General features: G+C 52.6%; 2 protein-coding genes across 5 annotated transcripts; one reads left to right on the top strand and one right to left on the bottom strand.

Annotated features, from left to right (window-relative positions):
* Positions 1 to 995: 995 nt before the first annotated feature.
* Positions 996 to 2,080, bottom strand: LOC129490665 (basic proline-rich protein-like). Its single transcript, XM_063609950.1, has 2 exons — positions 1,410 to 2,080; positions 996 to 1,273 (listed from the first exon to the last, which is right to left on the bottom strand). Exons 1-2 carry the CDS (start codon positions 2,078 to 2,080, stop codon positions 1,264 to 1,266), a joined length of 681 nt encoding a protein of 226 aa, XP_063466020.1. The 3' UTR covers positions 996 to 1,263.
* On the top strand, positions 1,867 to 24,561 carry TMEM130 (transmembrane protein 130). Of its 4 annotated transcripts, none has more exons than XM_055292401.2 (8): positions 1,867 to 2,163; positions 7,380 to 7,685; positions 10,528 to 10,687; positions 14,935 to 15,101; positions 15,794 to 15,878; positions 19,498 to 19,700; positions 22,388 to 22,500; positions 22,839 to 24,561. In XM_055292401.2, exons 1-8 carry the CDS (start codon positions 2,079 to 2,081, stop codon positions 23,025 to 23,027), a joined length of 1,308 nt encoding a protein of 435 aa, XP_055148376.1. In that variant the 5' UTR covers positions 1,867 to 2,078; the 3' UTR covers positions 23,028 to 24,561. The 4 variants fall into 4 exon arrangements, with proteins under 4 accessions (XP_055148376.1, XP_055148377.1, XP_063502255.1 ...); XM_055292402.2 differs by having other exon boundaries at positions 1,912 to 2,163; positions 22,875 to 24,561; XM_055292403.2 differs by lacking the exon at positions 1,867 to 2,163 and adding an exon at positions 6,765 to 7,201.
* Positions 24,562 to 25,391: the final 830 nt, after the last annotated feature.

The following is a 25,391-nucleotide window of genomic DNA, read 5'->3' as shown; positions in this document are numbered from 1 at the left end:
CCGCCTCGGCCTCCCAAAGTGCTGGGATTACAGGTGTGAGTCACCATGCCTGGCCCTGTCTAGCCCTTTTAACTTTTCATAGGAGCTCACTCAAATCTATTCTCCCTCCATTCCCTGAACATAGCAGTGGGGCCAGTGGGGCCCATTCTTAGGGAAACTCACAGCTGTCCCAGAGCCAGGGGCCCTTTAGACCAGTAGTCCCCAACCTTTTTGGCACCAAAGACGATGTTTCCACAAATGAGGGGTTGGAGGGATGATTTCGGCATGATTCAAGTGCATTACTTTTATTGTATACTTCATTTCTATTATGACTACATACTCACCATCATGTAGAATCAGTGGGAGCCCTGAGCTTGTTTTCCTGCAACTAGACGGTCCCATCTGGGGATGATGGGAAACAGTGACAGAACATCAGGCATTAGATTCTCATAAGGAGCACACAACCTTGATCCCTCACGTGAGCAGTTCACAGTAGGGTTTGCGCTCCTATGAGAATCTAATGCCCTACTGATCTGCCAGGAGGTGGAGCTCAGCGTGGCTCACAGGCCCTGCTCACCTCCTGCTGTGCAGCCAGTTCCTAACAGGCTACGGACTGGTACTGGCGGCCAGGGACTTGGAGACCCCTGCTTTAGACACCTTGATGTCAATGCACTGGGTGGTGCAGTGATGGTCCATCAGTGCCCCACGGGCCACAGAGGAGGTCAAAGGCCCTCACTGTGTGGGAGGATCCCTCACCCAGGTACTTAGCAAAGGAGAAGCATAGCTGGGACCAGAACCCACCGGGCTTCCAGCCTTTAAGGCCAGCCAGGCCCCTCCAGCTTCTAGGAGAGCCCAGCCCTGCTCCTCTAAGGCAAATGGCAGTAACTATGTAGGCCAGTCACCCCTCACTGCAGTTGCCTGACTCCCACAAGGCCCTCAGTGACAAAGAAGTGGCCCTGGGCCCAGATACGAGCAGGAGCCCCATCTTACAGCAGCTGTGAGAGGGTAAACCGGGGGATGACATCAAGTCCAGCGCAGGGGCCAGGCGCTCAGGACCCTCTTTCAAGAAGGGGTAAGAGGCTGGGCACAGTGGCTCACGCCTGTAATCCCAACATTTTGGGAGGCTGAGGCTAGAGGATCACTTGACGCCAGGAGTTGGAGACCAACCTGGCCAACATGGTGAAACCCCCTCTCTACTAAAAATACAAAAATGCCAGCTTACTCGGGAGGCTGAGGCAGGAGAATCGCTTGAACCCGGGAGGTGGAGGTTGCAGTGAGTCGAGATCACGCCATCCTGGGACAGAGCCAGACTGTCTCAAGATTAAAAAAAAAAGAAAGAAAGAAAGAAAAAGAAAAGAAAGGAAAAGAGAAAAGAGGAAGCAGCAGCAGCAAGAGGAATTTCGAGGCCTTTTGCCCGGGGCCTGGCGCACCTTAAGCTCTCAACAGTTCTTGAATGAGGAGCAGCATCTCGCAGCCACGAGCGTGCAGACAGAAGGCACCTGGAGGAGAGCCCCAAGGGACCTGCAGGCGGCTTGCAGCGCAGCGCATGCCCCTGGGGACGCTGAGTCAGAGCCAGCGGCATCGGATCCAGGGCCGGGAGGGGCTCGGAGGAAGGGAAAAATGCGGGTGCAGGGGACGTGGTTTCGGGGAGTGGAGGGGAAGGATGCGGCCGGGGGTGGATTTGGGGTGGGGACGGATGCGGGGAGGAGCCAGGGCGCAGGAAGGGAGCTCTGGAACCCCTAGAGGGGAGGCAAGCTGGGAGGGGCGATCGTGGACTCCAGGAGGGCAGGGGGCGCGGCCGTGGGAAGAGACGCGGGGAGGGAGGACGCGGCCGTGGGGAGGGACGCGGGGGCAAGGGGCGGCGGGAGGAGGAGGAGGGCGCGCGGCGCGGCTGACGTGGGCCGGGGTCGCGCAGCCGGCTGTGGGCGGCGGCGGCGCGCAGCGACAGAGCGTCCCCCGGCGAGGACGAGCGAGCACGGCGCCCGCCCCTCCCCGCACCGCCCGCGCTGCTCGCCCCGAGGAGTGGCCGCTGCGGTTCTCGAGCTCGAGCTGCATTCCCTCCGCGTCCGCCCCACGCTTCTCCCGCTCCGGGCCCCGCCATGGCCCAGGCAGTGTGGTCGCTCATCGGCCGCATCCTCTGGCTCTCCTGCCTCCTGCCCTGGGCCCCGGCAGGGGTGGCCGCAGGTAAGGCGCTGGGCAACCCGGCCTCCCTGCAGCCCCAGCCCGCCCGGGGCCTGGAACCGTCTCCGCGGGCGGGTGGGCCCGGGAGCGGGGATTGCGGAGGTGGCACCGTGCGCCCTGAGCGCATCTCCCTCCTCGGCTGAGGCCACTGCAGCGCCCTCTCCCCTCTCTTTTCACCCTTGTTCCCCAAAGTCGCCTGGGCACTGGAGGGGGCTCCCCGCACCCCCTGGATTCCTGCTTCCAGTCCCCAGGCTGGCCCTGGCCTGGAAACCGCGCGGGGGTGGCCGGCGCATCCGTCGATGCCTGGGGACCATGCATCCGCTAAGGGAGGGGAGGACGAGGCAGGGAGGCGGGGATGCGCCAGGGTCCGTCATCGCGCCACAATCCCTCAGTTCCCCAGGGAGCACGGGATGGGCAACGTTTTTGCCTTAAAATGTCGCCTCATCTAGAGGGGTTTTCCACCCCGTTGGTGCTGGCTTTGGGGAGATGTGATTTTAGAGCCCAGGAGGCCAGGCTGCCATTTCGTCTCTGGTGGTGATTTCCAAAATGGACCCGGAGCTGACAGGTTCCTGAGGTGTGTAGGGGGGTGGGGGCTGGGTGGGGCAGGGTCGTGTGTCTACTGCCCCCACTTCCCCACCGCCAGAAGGCCAGCGCCCACCTCTCTGCCACATTTTGGGAGCCATAAAAGGACCCAGACTGAAAACTATTCGAGGGACAGGTGGGACGTGGGCAGCTAAGAGGGTTGAATACTATCCAACACTTTTCACCCCCCTCCCCCCTCATAAAAGAGCGGTAGAGAGAGAGCGAGGGATCTAATGAAAATTTGTGAAAGAAAAACCACGAGGTAAAAGAAAACCTGCAACTCAGGGATGAATTAGACGAATTTTATGGGAATTGCATTTGGACAAGATTACCTATTTCCTCCTGGAAATACAGAAAAGGGGTCTCTTGTCCATCACGTCTACTCGTGTCAGAGATTTTCAATGTGTCCTAAATTGCAAAAGAAAAAGAAAAAAAGAAAATAACAAAAGTGAATTAATTATTTGGAAATCATGTGTGGTTCCCATTCTAGCCAATTGCACACTTGATGTGGTCAAAATCACAGTGGCTGGGAGTGGAGTTGGGAAACACATCTTCTCCTTCACCCGTGGGGGAGACTTTTCTACCCTTCCCCTTTCTGGAGTCCATGAATCAGGGATTTGTAAGTCAGAAGTTCATGTACTGGACTATTAATTAATTCTGGGTTGTGTTATCCAGACTTTAGAGGTACTCTTTGGAAGTGTTTTGGGTAGTCTGCATATTCTGTGTGAAAGGACTGGTGTAGCCATTTTCTAGAATGTTCAGGGCTGCATATGCTGTGTTGCTGGAAAAGGTAGGTGTTTCCTCCATGGGCCAAGCTTCGGGGTGATTGCCCCATCTCTTTTTGCTTTTGCCCCTTCAGCTCTGGGTGACTTGGGGGGCCCGTGGAGTCCCCTAAACCTCTGCCTTGGCTGCTCCATACCCCACGTCCATGTCACCTGGACTCCCAAACATGGAAAGATGAATTTTTTTGTTTGTTTGTTTGAGACGCAGTCTTGCTCTGTCACCCAGGCTGGAGTGCAGTGGCACAATCTTGGCTCACTGCAACCTCCACCTTCTGGGTTCAAGCAATTCTCCTGCCTCAGCCTCCCAAGTAGCTGGGATTACAGGCGCTGCCACCACACCTGGCTAATTTTTGTATTTGTAGTAGAGATGGGGCTTCGCCATGTTGGCCAGGCTGGTCTCGAACCTCTGGCCTCAGGTGATCCACCCGCCTCAGCCTCCCAAAGTGCTGGGATTACAGGCGTGAGCCACCACGCCAGCCTGGAAAGATGAATTTGATGGGTAGAGCACCAGGCCCTGTGATTGGTTCCTTCAGCCACATTTGGCAAAGGCTTCCTGGTCCATTTCCACCCTGGATGTCCTGGCCATCCCTGAGACCCCTGAGGAACAGGGGCAGCATCACCCAGGGGCTGTGACACACCTGATTTTGAAAAAACAGACTGAGAAAAAGTGTCCTTGGAGCCGGCAGGTGGTGGGGGGGTCGGCGGGCTCCCATGAGCTGGGCCAGTGTCTGCAGCAACGTCTGCAGCAGACACAGCTCCTCCCCGCCCCCCCATCCCCCTCCCAGTCCCAGCCGGCTGCCCTCCTGATCCATTCCCCTGGCAACCGATCTGCGTGATAACATGCGCCTGTCTCACTGCAGATGCTGTTTGGCCATTAGCATGCAGCCGAATGTCCCTGCCACCTGCCAACCTCGCTCAGGCCCACGCTCCTCAGCTGGGGTGGCAGGGAGGGGATGGGGAGGAGAGGGGTGCCAGGAGTTAGGGGGATAAGGGAGGAGGTGGTCTCTCATCCATGCACTTCTCTGTCCACAGCCTGGCCAAATGCTGCCTCCCAGCCAAAGGGGGGAGGGACAGCAAAGTCCAACCAGGGTGGTACAGACTGGTTGGGTGGCCTCAGGCAGCAGCAGTGGCCCATGCGAGCTTCAGGTCCCTCAATATCATATACCCACACTATTTGCGTGGAAAAGCTCCCACCACAGCTTCTGGAATTCCCTCTTTGGGGTTAAGACATTGCAGATCCCCTTTTCAATGCCAGCATTCCCTCAGAAGTGACCAGCTCTCGGCATCTTAACTCAAATGACTTGATTTTTATTTATTTATTTTTGTAGAAAGGGTCTCTCACTTTGTTGCCCAGGCTGAAGGGCAGGGGTGCCATCATAGCTCACTGCAACTTCAAACTCCTGGGCTCAAGAGATCCTCCTGCCTCAGCCTTCCAAGTAGCTGGGGCAACAGGTGCACGCTACCATGCCTGGCTAATTTTTAAAATTATTTTTTTGTAGAGAATGGGTGTCACTGTGTTGCTCAGGCTGATCTCAAACTCCTGGGCTCAAGTGACCCTCCGGCCTCAAAGTGCTGGGATTACAGGTGTGAGCTGACTGGGCCCGGCCTCAAATGCCTTTATAATTTAAGAAATGGCCCTGAAAAAACAAGGAAATGTGTGATGTGGGCCAAAGCAGCGAACGTGTGAGGTGGGCCTGAGGAAAGGTTGGAGCTGGAGTCCCCCGCGGGGACAGGTGATGTTGCTTTGAAGTGAATGAGATGCAGCTGAAAAATATAATCTCAGAGTTGCCTGGGCACTAGAAGGGGCTCCCCTTGCCCCCTGGATTCCTGCTTCTACTCCCTGGGTTGGCCCTGCCCTGGAAACCACATGAGGGTGGCCCGTGCATCCGTTGGATGTCTCGGGGCCATGTACCTGCTAAGGGAGGGGAGGATGAGGCAGGGAGGTGGGGATGTATCAGGGTCAGTCATTGCGCCACAACCCCCAGCCCCCAGGGAACATAGAATGGGCAGCATTTTTACTTTAAAATGTTGCCTCATCTAGAAGGGTTTTCCACCCTGTTGGTGCTGGCCTTGGGGAGATGTGATTTTACTTGATTTATGTATTTATGTATTTATTTATTTATTTGAGACGGAGTTTCGCTCTTTTTGCCTAGTCTGGAGTGCAGTGGCTCGATCTCAGCTCAGGGCAACCACCATCTCCCCGGTTCAAGTAATTCTCCTGCCTCAGACTCCCGAGTAGCTGGGATTACAGGCGCTCGCCACCATGCCCGGCTAATTTTGTATTTTTAGTAGAAACGGGGTTTCGCCATGTTGTCCAGGAGAACTCCTGACCTCAGGTGGTCTGCCCACCTTGGCCTCCCAAAGTGCTGGAATTACAGGCATGAGCCACCGTGCCTGACCGAGATGCAGTTTTAGAGCCCAGGAGGCCAGGCTGCTATTTCTTCCGGGAGTGATTTCCCAAAATGGACCTGAAGCTGACAGGTTCCTGGGGGTACTTGTGGGGGGACCTTGTGCCCACTCGGTTGTGCATCTACTGTCCCCACATCGCCATCACCAGAAGGCCAGCACCCACCTTTCTGCCACATTTTGGGAACCATAAAAGGACCCAGATTGGAGACTTGTCGAGGGACAGGTGGGACGTGGGCAGCTAACGGGGTTGAATATTACCCAACAGTTTTCATCCCCCTCCCCCCTCATAATAGAGTGGCAGAGAGAGGGTAAGGGATCTAATGAAAATTTGTGAAAGAAAAACAAGGTAAAATAGTTGAAATAGTTGAAAACTACAAGGTCAAATAGTTGGCCTTTTTTTTTTTTTAATTTTTTTGAGACAGTTTCGCTCTTGTCCTCCAGGCTGGAGTGCAGTGGCGCGATCTTGGCTCACTACAACCTCTGCCTTCTGGGTTCAAGCAATTCTCCTGCCTCAGTCTCCCGAGTAGCTGTGATTATAGATGCATGCCACCACACCTGGCTAATTTTGTATTTTTAGTAGAAACGGGGTTTCTCCATGTTGGTCAGGCTGATCTCGAACTCCTGACCTCAGGTGATCCGCCCGCCTCGGCCTCCCAAAGTGCTGGAATTACAGGTGTGAGCCACCGCACCTGGCCAGCCTGAAAGCCCAGCCAGTCTCCTGTGAGGTCCCTCGGGGGAGGGGCATGTTCTGCATTTCTGGGTCCTCCCAACACGGTGGGGATGAGGTCCATGGAAGGGACTCAGTCGGTGCCACCTGGGTGAACAGTCTCCTGGGGCAGGGCCAGGTGGGCTGGTCCCTCTGCTGCACCTGCTCTCCGGGTGCCCCTTGGCAACAGCAGTACCAAACACCTGCTGTGTGCCAAGCGTTGTGCTGGTCACAGGGACGACGGAAGTGACCCCTGCTCTAAAGGAGTTTGTAGCATAGCAGGAGAGGCAAAGAAACCTTCATTCCCACATGGAGTTGTGACAACAGTGGACTCAGGCTGTTGGGAGAGAGCTGAGGGGATGAGAGGTACAGGGAAGTGTTTTTATTGTTTGTTTTCTTTTGTTTGTGAGACGGAGTCTCACTCTGTTGCCCAGGCTGGAATGCAGTGGCTCGATCTCGGCTCATTGCAATCTCTGCCTCTTGGGTTCCAGCGATTCCCCTGCCTCAGCCTCCTGAGTAGATGGGATTACAGTCATGCACTACCACGAGTGGTGGGACCCAGGTTTGAACCTCAGTTTGATGTCGAATTGGCTGAGTGACCCTTGGGCAAGTCACTTGAGCTGCCTGAGCCTCAGTTTCTCCACCTGGGAAATAGAATAGTTGATGCCAGCCCAGAGGTGGCTGTGGGGCTCCTTGCCACATACCATTCTGAAACACAGTCTTTGTTTCTGGGCTCCTAGGCCTGTATGAACTCAATCTCACCACCGATAGCCCTGCCACCACAGGAGCGGAGGTGACTATCTCGGCCAGCCTGGTGGCCAAGGACAATGGCAGCCTGGCCCTGCCCGCCGACGCCCACCTCTACCGCTTCCACTGGATCCACACCCCGCTGGTGCTCACTGGCAAGACGGAGAAGGATCTCAGCTCCACCATCCGTGTTGTCGGCCATGTGCCTGGGGACTTCCCGGTCTCCGTCTGGGTCACTGCCGCTGACTGCTGGATGTGCCAGCCCGTGGCCAGGGGCTTCGTGGTCCTTCCCATCACAGGTGAGGGTCGCTCCCATTTGCTAGTTTGCCTTCAAACCCTTGGTGCAGAGAAAAACATCCAGCTCCAGGGGCTTCGTGGTCCTTCCCATCATAGGTGAGGGTCGCTCCCATTTGCTAGTTTGCCTTCAAACCCTTGGTGCAGAGAAAAACATCCAGCTTCGCTAGGAATCAGATCAATGCAGATTAGGCCCATAGGTTCCTTCCCTGGGTCACTCAAGTTAGAAAGGATCTGAAAATGTCAGTGATTCCCTCCAGCAGGTATTGTGCTAAAATGGATGCCTATTGCTGCTGGGGGTATACATTAATACAACCCTGTGGAGAGCGGCTGGTCAGTAGGTACCGTTGGTTAGAAATTGTAGTCTTGCTGGGCGCGGTGGCTCACGCCTGTAATCCCAGCACTTTGGGAGGCCGAGGCAGGTGGATCGTCTGAGATCAGGAGTTTGAGAGCAGTCTGGCCAGCATGACAAAACCCCGTCTCCACTAAAAATACAAAAATTAGTGGGCGCATGGTGGTGGGCACCTATAATCCCAGCTATATAGGAGGCTGAAGCAGGAGAATCGCTTGAACCTGGGGGGCAGAGGTTGCAGTGAGCCAAGAACGTGCCACTGCACTCCAGCCTGGGGGACAGGGTAAGACTGCATCTCAAAAAAAAAAAAAAAAAAATTATTGTAGTCTTGGGGCCAATCATTCACTGGTTCTTTCTCCCCTCTTTCTCACCTTTCTTTTCTGTCTCTGTCTCTCTCTGTCCTTCTCTCTGTTCTCTCTCTGTCTCTGTCTCTGTCTCTCTGTCTCTTCTCTCTGTTTTCCCTTTTTGTCTTGCTCTTTCTGTTCTCTGTCTTTGTCTCTCTCTATCTGTGTCTCTTTCTGTCTCTGTCTCTTTGTCTCTGTCTGTCTCTTTATCTCTGTCTCTATGTCTCTTTGTCTCTCTCTCTCTCTCTCTCATTCCAAGAGAAGATGCCCCTTTGCCCCTTTAGACTTTCCAGTCTAATAATGAATTTATCTTCAGGAAATAAACCTGCATTTGGGTCATGCCTTATGCATTAAGATGTTCATTGCAATAGTGTTTATAATAGCAAAAGAAGAGATAAACAAGCTAAGTGAGCAACCGTGAGGAGACTGGCTAAATATAATGAAATCATTTATACCACTATTAACAGTGACCCTTACAATGAGTTTGTAAGGCCATGGGTAAATACACATGCATGTAAAATTACATATTAAAAAAGCAAAGCACAGAATTGTCTAACTAACCCAATAATCTGTATTTAATGTATGTGTATATTAAACACACAAGCAAATACTTTGTCATACTTCAAAATGGCAACAGGGGTTGAGTTGAAGGATAGTTAGCTTCTTTTCTTCTTATGTTTGAACATTTTCCAAATGAGCTCTATTGAGCATGCCTTCCTTTCCACTTTTACTAATTTTAATTAATTTATTATTATTATTTTTGAGTCAGAGTCTCCTTCTGTTGCCCAGGCTGGAGTGGTGGTGTGATCTTGGCTCACTGCAACTTCCACCTCCTGGTTCAAGCGATTCTCGTGCCTCAGCCTCCCAAGTAACTGGGACTACAGGTGCTGGCCACCACACCCGGCTAATTTTTGTATTTTTAGTAGAGACAGGGTTTCGCCATGTTTGCCAGGCTGGTCTCAAACTCCTCAAGTGATCTGCCCACCTCGGTCTCCCAAAGTGCTGGGATTACAGGTGTGAGCCACCGTGCCCCACCAATTTTTTTTTCTTTTTAGAGAAGTAGACACAGGACAGTGGTCCCAGCGTGTGAAGCTGTGATCAGTGGAACTGCTAATTTTTCTTGTTTCTTTTTTTTTTTTTTTTTTTTTTTTGAGACGGAGTCTTGCTCTCTCACCCAGGCTGGAGTGCAGTGGCGCGATCTCGACTCACTGCAAGCTCTGCCTCCCGGGTTCACGCCATTCTCCCACCTCAGCCTCCCAAGTAGCTGGGACTACAGGTGCCCGCCACCATGCCCGGCTAATTTTGTTTTTGTATTTTTAATAGAGACAGGGTTTCACCGTGTTAGTCAGGTTGGTCTTGATCTCCTGACCTCGTGATCTGCCCTCCTTGGCCTCCCAAAGTGTTGGGATTACAGGTGTGAGCCACCATGCCTGGCCATTGGAACTGCTAATTTTTCTAGGGTCACCTGACATTCTGAAATATTTCTCAAAAGTTCCTTTCAAAGCTTATGCATTTCCTTCTTTTTTTTTTTTTTTTTTTTTTTTTTTCCGAGACAGAGTCTCGCTCTGTCGCCCAGGCTGGAGTGCAGTGGCACGATCTTGGCTCACTGCAACCTCCGCCTCCCAGGTTCAAGCGATTCTCCTCCCTCAGCCTCCTGAATAGCTGTGACTACAGGTGTGTGCCACCACACCTGGCTAATTTTTGTATTTTTAGTAGAGACGGGGGTTTCACCATCTTGGCCAGGCTGGTCTTGAACTCCTGACCTTGTGATCCACCCACCTCAGCCTCCCAAAGTGCTGGGATTACAGGCATGAGCCACTGCACCCGGCCATGCATTTCCTTCTGACCTTGGGCATCTTTCGTGCCAGAAAGTTCAGGGTCCTGGTGAGAGGGGACAGGAGAGAAAACAGTGAATGTGACAGAGTCCTCCAGTGTTCAGCAGTGTTCATGCAGCGGGGGGAGGGTGTGGATGCCTCTGTGTTCGGGGGTCTTTGGGGATTGGGGGGGGGTCCCCTCTCCCTGCCTAGCTCTGACAGCCAGAAGGTCTGGGCAGGGAAGCGGTGGCTTTGACAGCTACCCATGAAGTCTCTACCTGGTTCCCTGATCCCTGAATCTCCAAGACTCACCCTCCCGTGTCTCTCTCTCTCCCAGAGTTCCTCTTGGGGGACCTTGTTGTCACCCAGAACACTTCCCTGCCCTGGCCCAGCTCCTATCTCACTAAGACCGTCCTGAAAGTCTCCTTCCTCCTCCACGACCCGAGCAACTTCCTCAAGACCGCCTTGTTTCTCTACAGCTGGGACTTCGGGGACGGGTAGGTCCTTACCCCTCTGCAGGCCCTACGGCTGTCACTGGTGCCCCACTGTCCCGCGCACTGTGCAGGGTGCTCTGAATCTCCCCACCTTTCTTTTAATTTTTTTTTTTTTTTGAGATGCAGTCTTGCTCTCTCATCCAGGATGGAGTGCAGTAGCGCCATCTTGGCTCACTGCAACCTCTGCCTCCTGGGTTCAAGTGATTCTCCTGCCTCAGCCTCCCCAGTAGCTGGAACCTCAGGCTTGCACCACACCTGGCTAATTTTTGTATTTTTTTATTTTTATTTTTTTTTTAGTAGAGATGGGGTTTCACCATGTTGGCCAGGCTAGTCTCAAACTCCTGGCCTCAAGTGATGTCTTGGCCTCTCAAAGTGCTGGGATTACAGGTGTGAGCCACCATGCCCAGCTAATTTTTGTACTTTATTTTATTTTATTATTTTTATTTTAGTAGAGATGGGGTTTCACCATCTTGGCCAGGCTGGTCTCGAACTCCTGACCTCAAGTGATCCGCCCACCTTGGCCTCCCAAATGCTGGGATTACAGGTGTGAACGACTACACCCACCTGAAGCTCCTCTCCTTTCCTTGCTCACTCTGTCTCCCTTCAAACATCCTTCAAGCACCTCCTCTCTGCCACGCCTGGGGGGGTCCTGGGGAACACCGGTGAATCAGTCACCAGCCCTGCCTTTGTGGTGTCTTCACCTAATAGAGGAGGCCATTGATGCCCAAAACAGCCATTTAAGGAAGGTAAAGGTACATGGGATTTTTTCCCATTTGACCTCGAAGGGTACCCAGCCAACCCTTGGTAGATACGAGGTAGAACCCGGGTGCTCTGGCTTCATTTCTCTTTATTCCTGCTTTTCAACTTGTTGTCTTTTTTCCCCTTTTTGGTGGAGGAGAACAGAGTCTTGCTATGTTGCTGAGGCTGGTCTTGAACTCCTGGGCTCAAGTGATCCTCCTGCCCCTGCCTCCCTGAGTGCTGCCTCCACCGTGCTTGGCCCTACTCCCTTCCTCCCTCCCTCCCTTCCTTCCCGCCCTCCCTTCCTTCCCGCCCTCCCTTCCTTTCTTCTTCTTCCTTTCCTTTCTTTCCTTTCCTTTTTCTTTTTTCTTTCTTCTTTTTCCCTTCCTTCCTCCCTCCCTCCCTTCCTTCTTCCTTCCTTCCTTCCTTCCTCTCCTTCTTCTCCTCTCCCCTCCCTCCCTCTCTCCCTCCCTCTCTTCCTTCCTCCTCTCCCCTCCCCTTCCCTCCCTCCCTCCCTCCTTCTCTCCCTCCCTCCCTTCCTTCCTTCCTCCTCCCAAAGTGTTGGGATTACAGGGGTGAGCCACTGTGCCCAGCAAAACTCAGAATGTGGATTTCCTAACTCTTGGTGACAAAAGCAACCTGTGGTCAAACACTCAGGCTAGAGTACAGTGGTGTGATTATAGATCACTGCCGCCTTGACCTTCCAGCCTCAAGCAATCATCCCATCTCTGCCTCTTGAGTGGCTGGGATTACAGGCATGTACCACTATGCCTAACTAATTTTAAATTTTTTTTGTAGAGACAGGGTCTTACTATGTTGCCCAGGCTGGTCTCAAACTCCTGAGTTCAAGAGATCCTCCCATCTCAGCTTCTCAAAGCATTGGGATTACAGGTGTGAGCCACTGTGCTTGGCTTTCCTCCCGCCTCCTTCCTTTTTTAGAGACAAGGTCTTGCTCTGTCACCCAGGCTAGAGTGCAGTGGCACAAACCTGACTCACTGCAGCCTCAATCTCCTGTGTTCAAGGAATCCTCTTGCCTCGACCTCTCGAGTAGCTGGGACCACAGGCATGTACCACCACAACTGACTTTTTTTTTTTTTTTTTTTTAGACGGAGTCTGGCTCTGTCGCCCAGGCTGGAGTGCAGTGGCGTGATTTCCGCTCACTGCAAGCTCCACCTCCCAGGTTCTCGCCATTCTCCTGCCTCAGCCTCCCAAGTAGCTGGGACTACAGGCGCCCGCCACTGTGCGTGGCTAATTTTTTGTATTTTTAGTAGAGATGGGGTTTCACCATGCTAGCCAGGATGGTCTCGATCTCCTGACCTCGTGATCCACCCGCCTCGGCCTCCCGAAGTGCTGGGATTACAGGCATGAGCCACCGCACCCAGCCTCATACCTGACTATTTTTTTAAATGTTTTGTAGAGATGGGGTCTCGCTATGTTGGCCAGGCTGGTCTCGAGCTCCTGGCCTCAAGCCATCCTCCCGCCTCAGCATCCCAAAGCACTGGGATGACAGGTGTGAGCCACCGTGCCTGGCCAGATCATCTCTTTAGATGCCAAAAAAGTGTTAGTATGAACAGAAATAAACATTCAATGTAATATCAATAAACTAGAAAAAGAAGTTGCTGGAACTAACAACTAACATTATACTGAGTGGAGAGCTTAGAATATGTTTTTGTTTTTGGCCGGGCGCAGTAGCTCACTTCTGTAATCCCAGCACTTTGGGAGGCTGAGGTGGACGGATCACTTCAGGTCAGGAGTTTGAGACCAGCCTGGCCAACATGGCAAAACCCCATCTCTACTAAAAATACAAAAAAAAAAAAAAAATTAGCTGGGCATGGTGGTGCACGCCTGTATTCCCAGCTACTTGGGAGGCTGAGGCAGGAGAATCGTTTGAACTGGGGAAGAGGTTGCAGTGAGCCGAGGTCATGCCACTGCACTTCAGCCTGGGTGACAGAGCAAGACTCTCTCTCTCAAAAAAAAAAAAAAAAAAAAAAGGTGTGTTTTTGTTTTTGTTTTTGAGACAGGGTCTCGCTCTGTTGCCCAGGCTGGAGTGCAGTAGTGTGATCACAGCTCACTGCAACTCCGCCTCCTGGCCTCAAGTGATCCTCCCACCTCAGCCTCTTGAATAGCTGGGACCACAGGCCTGTAACATTACAGCTGGCTAATTTTTGTATTTTTTGTAGAGACAGGGTTTTGCCAAGTTGCGCAGGCTGGTCTCAAACTTCTAGGCTCAAGCAGTTCTCCCACCTTGGCTTCCCAAAGTGTTGGTATTACAGGGGTGAGCCATCGTGCCTGGTAAAATGTGGAATGTGGATTCTCTAACTTGGCGACAAAAGTGACCTGTGGTCAAATACCTTTGGGGAATCATTGCATTGAGATGCTGGGGGAACCTGGCTCTAGATGTAGGAATAAGACAAGGGTGCTCCTTATCAGGGTCCATCAATATTATCCTGGAAGTTCTAACTTACTCAGGAAAGTCAAGAAAATAAGTACAGGCCTATGGTGGCTCACACCTGTCATTCCAGTGCTTTGAGAGGCCAAGAGGGTGGGGGAAAGCTTGAGCCCAGGAATTTGAGACTAGGGTGGGTAACATAGTGAGACCTCGTCTCTACAAAGAATACAAAAATTAGCCAGGGATGGTGGCACGTGCCTGTAGTCCCAGCTACTCGGGAGGCTGAGGTGGGAGGACTGCTCGAGCCTAAGAGTTCAGAGACTGCAGTGAGCTATGATTGCACCACAGCACTCCAGCCAGGGCAACAGAGCAGAACTTTATCTCTAAAAAGGAAAAAAAAAAAAAAAGAGAGAGAGATAAAAAAGTACAGTATAAATATTGGAAAGCAGACAATTTGCAGAAAAGACCATTTACTTGAAAAATTTGGATGGCAGCTTTGTCCAAAAGAACCCTCGGCTTGGCTGGGCACAGTGGCTCATGCCTGTAATCCCAGCACTTTGGGAGGCTGAGGTCAGAGGATCTCTTGAACACAGGAGTTCAAGACCAGCCTGGGCAACATAGTGAGACCTTGTCTCTACAAAAAATCATATATTAGCCGGGCACAGTGGTACACGCCTGTGATCCCTGCTACTTGGGAGGCTGACATGGGTGGACTGCTGAAGCCCAGGAATTCAAGGCTGCAGTGAGCCATGATTGTGCCACTGGGTGACAGAGTGAGACCCTGTCTCAAAAAACAAAAACAAAACATTTTTGACAAAAAATTCTTCTGTCTTCACCACGTGGAGCTGTTGAGCCCTTGAACTTTGGCTACTGTGAGAAATTTGTAATTTCCCTGAATTTTAGGCCCTCTCTGGCCTCGGTTTGCTCATGTGGGAAATGGGCCAGCTGACCTGGAGCCCTGGCTGGCTCTAGGCTGTGATGACAGGTGCGCTCACTGGTAGCTGGGAGTATCACTGAACAGCCTCCCCTGACTCTGGCAAGTCCCACGAATCACTTCCGAGTTACAGGAAGGGGAAGCAACCGTCTGCTGTCTTCCTCCTCTCTCCTCCCTGTCTCCTAACAGGACCCAGATGGTGACTGAAGACTCCGTGGTCTATTATAACTATTCCATCATCGGGACCTTCACCGTGAAGCTCAAAGTGGTGGCAGAGTGGGAAGAGGTGAAGCCGGATGCCACAAAGGCTGTGATGCAGAAGACCGGGGACTTCTCCGCCTCGCTGAAGCTGCAGGGTGGGTGTCCAGGCAGGGTGATGCAGTCTGGGCGTTCCAGAGTGGGGTCGCCGTACGCACAGATCACAGTGGCTCTGGGCTGGACTCACACCCTGTCTTCTGGAGCCCCACAGACCTCTGAGGAGCGTCTATCATTACCCCTGCTTCAGACAGGGCGCTGCAGGCCACGGATGGGATCATGTGGCTGTGCAGTGGCTGAGCGGCCCTTGTGCCCCAGGCTGCCTGCTCCCAGAGCCTGAGCCAATGACCAGGTGTCTGCTGTGAATTGACCAGTCCATGCCATTCCTTGTTCCCTGGCCCCATCGGCCTCCCACCGAGGCTCACCCCGGGGTGGGATGGTCTCCATCTCTCCCTGGCTTTGGTGAGAGGGAGCCCTTGGGCAGCTGCAGAAGATGTCTTGGTTCTTGCTGTCGGGATGGTGCTCTCCTGTATGACATGGACGATGACTTGGCAATGGGTGGGACGGTCGTCTGTTTGCCTGCCTTTTTCCCATTCCTCCCTCTGAGCCGGCTTCAGCACCTGCCACTGACAGGGGAGGGCAGGACCCAGAGGAACCCCGCACAGACCTGTGACCTGCTCTTAGGAGAGGGACAGAGGGGAGGACAGGGTGGCGGTCACACCACCCTGTGCCCTGGGAGCCTTGATAGCAATCCTTAGCCACCAGGTCTAACGGGGTTCTCTCTGCCTTACAGAAACCCTTCGAGGCATCCAAGTCTTGGGGCCCACCCTAATTCAGACGTTCCAAAAGATGACCGTGACCTTGAACTTCCTGGGGAGGTAAGTGAGCTCCAGAGTGCACTGTGGGTGCCCCGTGGGCACTGCACATCCACTTTCACAGTGACCCCAAGTCTGTTCTACTCTGTGACAGCACCAGGTCTGGGACCTCGTGGAAGGGCAGTGCCACTCTGTCTTGAGGCTGGGCCATGGGGGAGCATGGGCTCAGCTCCAGTCTTTATTTTATTTTATTTTATTTATTTATTTATCTGAGACAGAGTCTCGCTCTTTCGCCCAGGCTGGGGTGCAGTGGCGCAATCTTGGCTCACTGCAACCTCTGCCTCCCTGGTTCAAGCAATTCTCCTGCCTCAGCCTCCCAGCTAGCTGGGATTACAGGTGCACTCCATGATGCCCGGCTAATTTTTGTATTTTTAGTAGAGATGGGGTTTCACCATGTTGCCCAGGCTGGTCTCCAACTCCTGACCTCAAGTGATCCACCCGCCTTGGCCTCCTAAAGTGCTGAGATTACAGGCGTGAGCCACTGCATCCCGCCTTTATTTGTATTTTTTAGAGACAGAGTTTCGCCCTGTCACCCAGGTTGGAGTGCAGTGGCACCATCACAGCTCACTGCAGCCTTGACCTCACAGGCTTAAATGATTCTCCTGCCTCAGCCTCCTGGGTGGCTGGAACTACAGGTGGGCACCACCATGCCTGGCCAATTTTTAATTTTTGTAGAGATGGGGGTCTCACTATGTTGCCCAGGCTGGTCTCAGTCTCCTGAGCTCAAGCGATCCTCCCAGCTGGGCCTCCCGAAGTGCTGGGATTACAGGTGTGAGCCACCACACCTAGCCCTCAGCTCAATTCTTGAGGTCCCAGGGAGGGAGGACCTGCCTTTTGGGGCTGTATTCACCATGGGCATGGCAACAAAGGTTGGGAGGGATCCCTCCTGTTGAGAAGCCCCCTCTGTGTATGACGTGGCCTATTTTCCAGCCCCCAGACCTTTGCCCATGCGGTCTTTCAGGGTTTTCTTCGCTCCCATTACATGTCCAGATGTTTCTTATTCTTCTAAGCCCCTTGGAATGCCTGCCTTCAAAAGCCTTTTCTGAGGCCGGGTGCTGTGACTCATGCCTGTAATCCCAGCTACTCGGGAGGCTGAGGCAGGGGAATTGCTTGAACCTGGGAGATGGAGATTGCAGTGAGCTGAGATCCCACCATTGCAGTCCAGCCTGGGCAACACAGCAAGACTCTGTCCAAAAACAAACAAACAAACAAACACCAAATCTATTCTGCCCTCCAGCCTGCACAGGGGAGCTTGCACCAGCAGGCAAAAGTTGGTTGAGCATCTGCTTTGGACAAGGTGCTATTCTGGAAGCTTCTAGACCAGAGTAGACAAGACTTCCAAGGGTTCTGTGTGCAGGGTGGGGCACCCCGCATGACACGGAAGCAGATCATCCCAGGAGATTCTCATCAGTCAGTCTAATCAGGGCAGCCTGGCCCAGGCTCCTGGCAAGAACAGCATCAGGCTGAGTTTTTAGTAAGTGAGGAGACACAGATGCTGAGTGCATTCTGTCCATGAGGGTGCCCCTCCCTGGGGCCACTGGGATGGATAGAGTGGCAGACGTCAGTGGTCAGGGCCCAGGCCTTAAAGGACTCTTTTTTTTTTTTTTTTTTTTTGTTTTAGACAGAGATTCTCTTTGTTGCCCAGGCTGGAGTGCAGTGGCACAGTCTCAGCTCACTGCAACCTCTGCCTCTTGGGTTCAAGCGATTCTCCTGCCTTAGCCTCCCGAGTAGCTGGGATTACAGGTGCATGCCATCATGCCGGGCTAATTTTTGTATTTTTTGTAAAGACAGGGTTTCATCATGTTGGCTAGGCTGGTTTCAAACTCCTGACCTCAAGTGATCCGCCGACCTTGGCCTCCCAAAGTGCTAGGATTACAGATGTGAGCCACCATGCCCCGCCCACCCTTGAAGGACTCTTGTCCACACACAGAGGCACATGAGAGGGATGCTAGGCCAGACAGAGTGAGCAACGGAGGTCAAGGGAAGAGGAAGATGAGCTATGAATAATTTAGGGGTTGGAGGTAGTTTTTACGGGCTTTGGAGGCAGGAGCTTAGCGTGGGGAGAATGGGAAGCCCCGTGGGTTTAGAAGCCCTGATCTTTGAGGTGGCATGAGTGCGTGGCTTTTCCTGCGGGCCTAGTGTTTTGTGGAATTGGAATGCTCATTTCACATTCCTTGGATGGACCTGCATTTTCCAGCTTCTGCGCCTATGCTTGTGGAATGTGGGTAACTTGGAATGCCCTTATCCTTTCTCACCCATCAAAGGTTCATTTATCCTTTCAGATCTGCTCAAATGCCACCTCCTCCAGGAAGCCTTCTCTGGCTACCTCATTAAGAATGCTCTCATGGTCAGGGATGGTAGCTCATGTCTGCAATCCCAGCACTTTTAGAGGCTGAGGTGGGAGGATCACTTGAGGTCAGGAGTTCAAGATTAGCCTGGCCAACATGGTGAAACCCTGTCTTTACCAAAAAATACAAAAATTAGCCAGGCATGGTGGTGCATGCCTGTAATCCCAGCTACTTGGGAGGCTGAGGTGGAAGAATCACTTGAACCCAGGAGGCAAAGGCTGCAATGAGCTGAGATCACACCACTGCACTCCAGGCTGGGTGACAGAGTGAGACTCTGTCAAAAAAACCCCACAAAAACAAAAACAAAACCAGCAAACAAACCAAAAACAACTCTCTCATGCTGGTTGCAGTGGCTCATGCCTGTAATCCCAGCACTTCGGGAGGCTGGGGCAGGAGAATACTCGAGGCTAGGCGTTGGAGACCACCCTGGGCAATATATTTCCATCGCTATAAAAAAATTAAAAAATTGGCCAGGCGCAGTGGCTCACACCTGTAATACCAGCACTTTGGGAGGCCAAGGCGGGTGGGTCACCTGAGGTCAGGAGTTTGAGACCAGCCTGGCCAACATGGTGAAACCCTGTCTTTACTAAAAATACAAAAATTAGCCAGGCATGGTTGTGCGTGCCTGTAGTCCCAGTTACTTGGGAGGCTGAGGCTCGAACCTGGGAGGTGAAGGTTGCAGTGAGCCAAGATCGCACCATTGTACTCCAGCCTGGGCAACAGAGTGAGACTCCATCTCTAAATAAATAATTAATAAAAAATTAAATTAAATTAAATTAAAAAATTAGTTGGGCATGGTGGCTGGTGCCTGTAGCCCCAGCTACTTGGGAGGCTGAGGCAGGAAGATTGCTTGAGCTCAGGGGTTGGAGGCTTCAGTGAGCTATGATTGAGCCACTGCACTTTAGCCTGGGTGATAGAGTGAGTCCCCGTCTTATAAAATGCAAAAAACAAAAAATGGGATGTGTTTATTATTCCGCTGGGCTTCTATGGTACACCATGTGTGCCATCGGACCCCTCATTCTGCCTCCAGTGAGCAGTCTGTGCGTATCTCTGTTTGCCTTATTCACTTGGAATTCTCTTGGGGGTCCAGGACCATCTCTTTCGCACCATAGTGTCCCCTGGTCTGGAATGCATGAAGCTGAGTCCAGGACAGCTTGATGTCCTGTCCTGGAAAGGACACTGAAGTTCCTGCCCACCCGGCCTGTCTTGGACTTGGTCTGTGCTGACACGCTTTGCTGAGCCTTTTCTTAAAAACCACCCCCATTTCCCTGCAGCCCTCCTCTGACCGTGTGCTGGCATCTCAAGCCTGAGTGCCTCCCGTTGGAGGAAGGGGAGTGCCACCCTGTGTCCGTGGCCAGCACAGCGTACAACCTGACCCACACCTTCAGGGACCCTGGGGACTACTGCTTCAGCATCCGGGCCGAGAATGTCATCAGCAAGACGCATCAGTACCACAGGATCCAGGTGTGGCCCTCCAGTAAGTGACACCTCGCCTTCTGCTCCAGTGCCACATGGGCAGCACAAGCCTGTCCACCCTGCCACCACCACCAATACGCTCCTACCAGCCAGCCTTACCAAGGTCCTCAGCAATGAAGCCCACCAGCATCAGCACCATCCATAACCCCACTGACTCCAGTGACCGCCAACATCAGCATTGGCCAACTGCCAATACCACCACCACCAAACTCTCCAATCCCACCAGCAACCAACTCTGCCAACCCAAATACAGCACCCATCGATTCTACCAGCACCACCATCAACACCGGCACCACTAACAACTGTAACCAACTCAGCCACCACCATTACCATATGCTGTCTTGACAACTCTTCCAGGACCACCATTGCCACCACTAACGACTCTATCAGCATTCTCACCAAGTCACCTCAATGACCCCGACCCTACCCACATCTATAAGCCCATGCCACCACCTGCCCCAATGCCAGCTTCATGGACCAAAAGCAACCATGCCAATGTCTTCTCCCACATATTTCCAAGACCATGCATGTCCCCAGTGCAAACACTTTTGCACCAAATGAGCTACCATGATTACAATGTTCCCTCCCTCATCAGCATCACCCCTGCCCCAGCAGTTGCCACCGCTAAAACCAGCATCCCCAACAATAACTCTACTCAACTCACAGTGTTGTAGTGAGTCTTCCAGGGAGAAGCCATTGCATATCATTAATAAGGATGCCTGGGCTAGGCATGGTGGCTCCCAGGACTCTGGGAGACTGAGGCGGGTGGATTGATTGAACCCAGGAGTCTGAGACCAGCCTGGGCAACATGGCAAAACTCTGTCTCTACAAAAAATATAAAAATAGGACAGGTGCGATGGCTCGTGCCTGTAATCCCAGCACTTTGAGAGGCCAAGGCGGGTGGATTACTTGAGGCCAGGAGTTTGAGACCAGCCTGGCCAACATGGCGAAACCCTGTCTCTACTAAAAATACCAAAAAATTAGCTGGGTGTGGTGGTGTACGTCTGTAATCCCAGCTACACAGGAGGCAGAGGCACAAGAATCCCTTGAACCTGGGAGGTGGAGGTTGCAGTGAGCTGAGATTGCGCAGCTTCACTCCAGCCTGGGCCACAGAGGGGCTCTTGTCTCAAAAAAAAAAAAAAAAAAAAAAAAAAAAATATATATATATGAGAGAGAGAGAGAGAGATAGAGAGAGAGAGTGGCGTGTGCCTGTAGGTCTCTGCTACGCTACTCGGGAAGCTGATGTGGTAGGATCACTTGAGCCCAGGAGGTTGAGGCTGCAGTGAGCCAAGATCGCACCACGGCACTCCAGCCTGAGCAACAGAGTGAGACCCTATCTACAGAAAAATAAATAAATAAAAAATAAAACAGAGAAAAGGATGCCCAACCTTCTATCTCGAAATACCCTTCCAAAACCATCATCAGGCCCAGCCCCTGGCTTACAGTTGCGGGCTTTGCTGATGACAGCATTGGGTTCTACACTTCATTTTTAAAGTACTTCCTTACATAGAGTAGGATCTCAGGTCCTGAAGGCACCGTCTTTCAGATGCCCAACCTACTCCTACCTTTGATGCTACAAAAGGGGAAACTAAGGCACAGGGAGGCAACAGGACTGGAGGTCAGCCTGAGCCTGAGCCAGGGTTTCAGATTCCTAGTCCTGGGGTAGGAGTTAGTTCTTCCCAGTGCTCCCAAGCTCATGCCAAACCCTGCCAGCTGCACTTGTCTTCAAGGTTGGTCCTATGGATGCACCTGAAGCTGTCACTGTCCCCTCCAGTCTCCTCAGTCCCACTCTGAGCCCCTGAGAGGATGCTACACTCCATCTGGGCCCTGGCTTACTTTGTGGGCATCATCAGGTCACTTGAACCCTGCGTCTCTCAGAACCCTCTGGGGACCAAGTTCCAATCAGGAACCCCCTGAATTCTGCAGAGAAGACAGCAGCACAGGTAATCAATGACAGCTTTTCTTGGGAAACAGACCCTCATGGCAGAGGGTGAGGGAAAAGGGAGAGGGAACCCACACTTCCTGATCACCTACCACATGCCACACACATCAACACCCCTCTTGTTGCATCTCCTTAGCAGTGTTGCAGGTCAGCATTAGCATGAGGTAGCCTGTTCAGAGCTAGGATTTGAACCCAGGACTGTTCAACTTCAGACACTGGACTCTTTCTACCATACCACTTCATAGCAACAGGTTTAGTGGGTGAGCCTGGAGTTGCCAGAGCATGGGAAGCTGAAGAAGAGGACACAGTGCTGATTGGGTGACCTCACAACATGGCTGCCCTTACCAAAAGTGTGTAATCTAAGAGAGCAAAGAGGGAGCTGTGGTGTCTTTATGGCTTAGACTCAGGAGTCATGCACTGTCGCTCCTTTCATCTGCTGTACACTAGGAGCTGGTCACTGACTCCAGCCCTCACTCAAGGCGTGAGGAATTTAGCTGCCCCTCGTGGAAGTTGCTACCAAGTAACTTGTGGATGTATGCTGAAAGCCCCCCGCCCAGACCCCAGTTGATTTTTTGTGAAGTCCTGGATTTACCTATTGGGGTTGCCCAGTTGGGATGCATGTACATGAGGGTAAAAAAATCACTGGTGGGGCTTGACCATTCCCTCCTTTGTTGTGCTTGCTTCCTAAGAACCATCACTGTAGCACCAGCTACCCAGTCCTGTAATGTTACTTCTTTCATTCCCAGGAATCCAGCCGGCTGTCTTTGCTTTCCCATGTGCTACGCTTATCACTGTGATGTTGGCCTTCATCATGTACATGACCCTGCGGAATGCCACTCAGCAAAAGGACATGGTGGAGGTGGGTACTCAGTGGGGTAGGGGTTGGACTACTGGGCCTTGCCTAGAGAGGATGTTTAGAGAGGGTATGGGGGCCAGGCCAGGATGCCTGGAGGGGGTCTTGATATTACAGCGAGGCTCTGGGACTTGGGGTGATGTGCCCAAGAGGCATCTGTAGACCAGGAAAAATTGCTAAGTTGGTGTCCCATCTGATTTATCTCCTATGTCCATCTCTTGCATCTGTGTGGTGCCAGAAGGGTGTTTCTGTGCACTCTGCCGCCAGGCAGCTGAGCTCATAAGGCCACCTGATGGGGCTCCTGGTGGGTGGGTGATTGACCCGTGGGATTTTGTTCATCATAGGTGGCTGATTTTGACTTTTCCCCCATGTCTGACAAGAACCCGGAGCCACCCTCTGGGGTCAGGTGCTGCTGCCAGATGTGCTGTGGGCCCTTCTTGCTGGAGACTTCATCTGAGTACCTGGAAATTGTTCGTGAGAACCACGGGCTGCTCCCGCCCCTCTATAAGTCTGTCAAAACTTACACTGTGTGAGCACTGCCCCTCCCCACCCCATTTCAGTGTTAACTGACTGCTGACTTGGAGTTTCCGGCAGGGTGGTACGCACCACTGATCAGGAGGGGTTCATTTGCGTGGGGCTGTTGGCCTGGATCATCCATCTGTACAGTTCAGCCACTGCCACAAGCCCCTCCCTCTCTGTCACCCCGCCCCCAGCCATTCACCCATCTGTACAGTCCAGCCACTGATGTAAGCCCCACTCGGTTACCACCCCCTTGACCCCTACCTTTGAAGAGGCTTCGTGTGGACTTTGACGCTTGGGGTGTTCCGTGTTCACTCCCAGGTGGGCCTGGCTGCCTACTGCCCATTCCTCTCATATTGGCACATCTGCTGACCATTGGGGGTTCTCAGTTTCCTCCCCCAGACAGCCCTGCCTGTGCCAGAGAGCTAGAAAGAAGGTCACAAGGGTTAAAAATCCATAACTAAAGGTTGGACCCATAGATGGGCACACTCACAGAGACAAGCGTGCATTATACACACACACACACAGAGAAATATAAACACACGTGTCACATGGGCATTTCAGATGATCAGCTCTGTATCTGGTTAAGTGGGTTGCTGGGATGTGCCCTGCACTAGAGCTGAAAGGAAATTTGACCTCCAAGCAGCCCCGACAGGTCCTGGGCCCGGGCCCTCCCTTTGTGCTTTGTCTCTGCAGTTCCTGCGCCCTTTATAAGGCCATCCTAGTCCCTGCTTGCTGGCAGGGGGCTGGATGGGGGGCAGGACTAACACTGAGTGAGTGCAGAGTGCTTTGTAAATATCACCGTATTTTATTGAAACCCATATGTGAAACTTTCATTGAGGAAAAGGCATTGCAGCGGTAGAAGAGGTTGAATCAGGGCCGGGCGCGGTGGCTCATGCCTGTAATCCCAGTACTTTGGGAGGCCGAGGCGGGTGGATCACGAGGTCAGGAGATCGAGACCATCCTGGCTAACACAATGAAACCCCGTCTCTACTAAAAAAACACAAAAAATTAGCCGGGCGTGGTGGTGGGAGCCTGTAGTCCCAGCTACTCGGGAGGCTGAGGCAGGAGAATGGCACGAACTCAGGAGGCGGAGCTTGCAGTGAGCCGAGATGGCGCCACTGCACTCCAGCCTGGGTGACAGAGTGAGACTCTGTCTCAAAAAAAAAAAAAAAAAGAGGTTGAGTCAGTAGGGACTTGGGTTTCCTGTGTGTGAGGGGGGCATTCTTGCCGGCCAGCTGCTCCCAAGGTCGCCTTGAGAAGGAAGAAGCAGGATGACAGAGCCTGAGCAGTGGAACCAGCCTGCACCCTCCCCTCTGGCCCAGCGACCTGGGCTGTGGCTGAGAGAGACAATAATGAGGCCAGAAGTAGCCGGAGCCTGTTGGGAAGGGCAGGGGAGGACTGTGGGGTCTGGGCTCTGTCGCTGTAACCATCTGCTCCCAGGCTGTGTGCGGAAAATGGCATTTACGCTATTGTGCAGCTCATTCTCATGAAATACTGCCATTGTTGCTAAATAAAGCTTGTGTGCTCTGAATATAGCCAAGCATAGACGGTGTGGCCAGAGTCTCTCTTTTGTGCATGGACCTTTTAACCTTGCAGACAGCAACGGCAGTGCTGTGACGCAGCAGGACATCCCACTTGTCCTCTGTGGTGAAGACAACTGAAGGGATCCAGTTCAGGTCCCTGGAGGTGGGGAGAGCTGTCCCCGGGTGACTTGGACATGCATCCCAGTCTGAAACCTCAGGGGGATTCTAGAGTCAGAGGGGGAACGTGGGCGACACCTGGGGACGTGTTGGAAATGCAGACCCTTGGGCTCGACCTGATACCTGAAGCAGTGCCTGGGGAGGGGGGCAGCCACCTGTTTTCACAAGCGCTCTGTGATTCTGGTGCATATCAGGTGTGAGAACCACTAGTCTCTAGCAGGCTTCTTAAACTTTGAAGTTCATGAGAATTGCTAGAGATCTTGGTAAACAAGAATTTTCATTTTGGAGGTCTGGAGTGGGGCCTGGATTCTGCGTTTCTTTTTAAAATTATTTTATTTTATTTTATTTTATTTTATTTTATTTTATTTTATTTTATTTTATTTTTGAGATGGAGCCTCACTCTGTCACCAGGCTGGAGTGCAGTGGTGTGATCTCAGCTCACTGCAACCTCCGACTCCCTGGTTCAAGCAATTCTCCTGCCTCAGCCTCGCAAGTAGCTGGGATTACAGGCACGCGCCACCATGCCCTGCTAATTTTTGTATGTTTAGTAGAGACAGGGTTTCACCATCTTTGGCCAGGATGGTCTTGATCTCCTGACCTCATGATCCACCCGCCTCGGCCTCCCAAAGTGCTGGGATTACAGGCGTGAGCCACCGCACCTGGCCTTACTTATTT

The sequence above is a fragment of the Symphalangus syndactylus genome, chromosome 9, assembly GCF_028878055.3.
Source record: "Symphalangus syndactylus isolate Jambi chromosome 9, NHGRI_mSymSyn1-v2.1_pri, whole genome shotgun sequence".
Taxonomy (NCBI): Eukaryota; Metazoa; Chordata; class Mammalia; order Primates; family Hylobatidae; genus Symphalangus; species Symphalangus syndactylus.
This window is presented reverse-complemented; position numbering and strand designations above follow the sequence as displayed.

Coding starts and splice junctions, on each gene's coding strand:
- LOC129490665 (XM_063609950.1), bottom strand. CDS start 2,080: ATGGCGGGGCCCGGAGCGGGAGAAGCGTGGGGCGGACGCGGAGGGAAT.
- TMEM130 (XM_055292401.2), top strand. CDS start 2,079: ATGGCCCAGGCAGTGTGGTCGCTCATCGGCCGCATCCTCTGGCTCTCC. Junction 2,164..7,379: donor CCCGGCAGGGGTGGCCGCAG/GTAAGGCGCTGG, acceptor CTGGGCTCCTAG/GCCTGTATGAACTCAATCTC. Junction 15,879..19,497: donor ACCTTGAACTTCCTGGGGAG/GTAAGTGAGCTC, acceptor ATTTCCCTGCAG/CCCTCCTCTGACCGTGTGCT.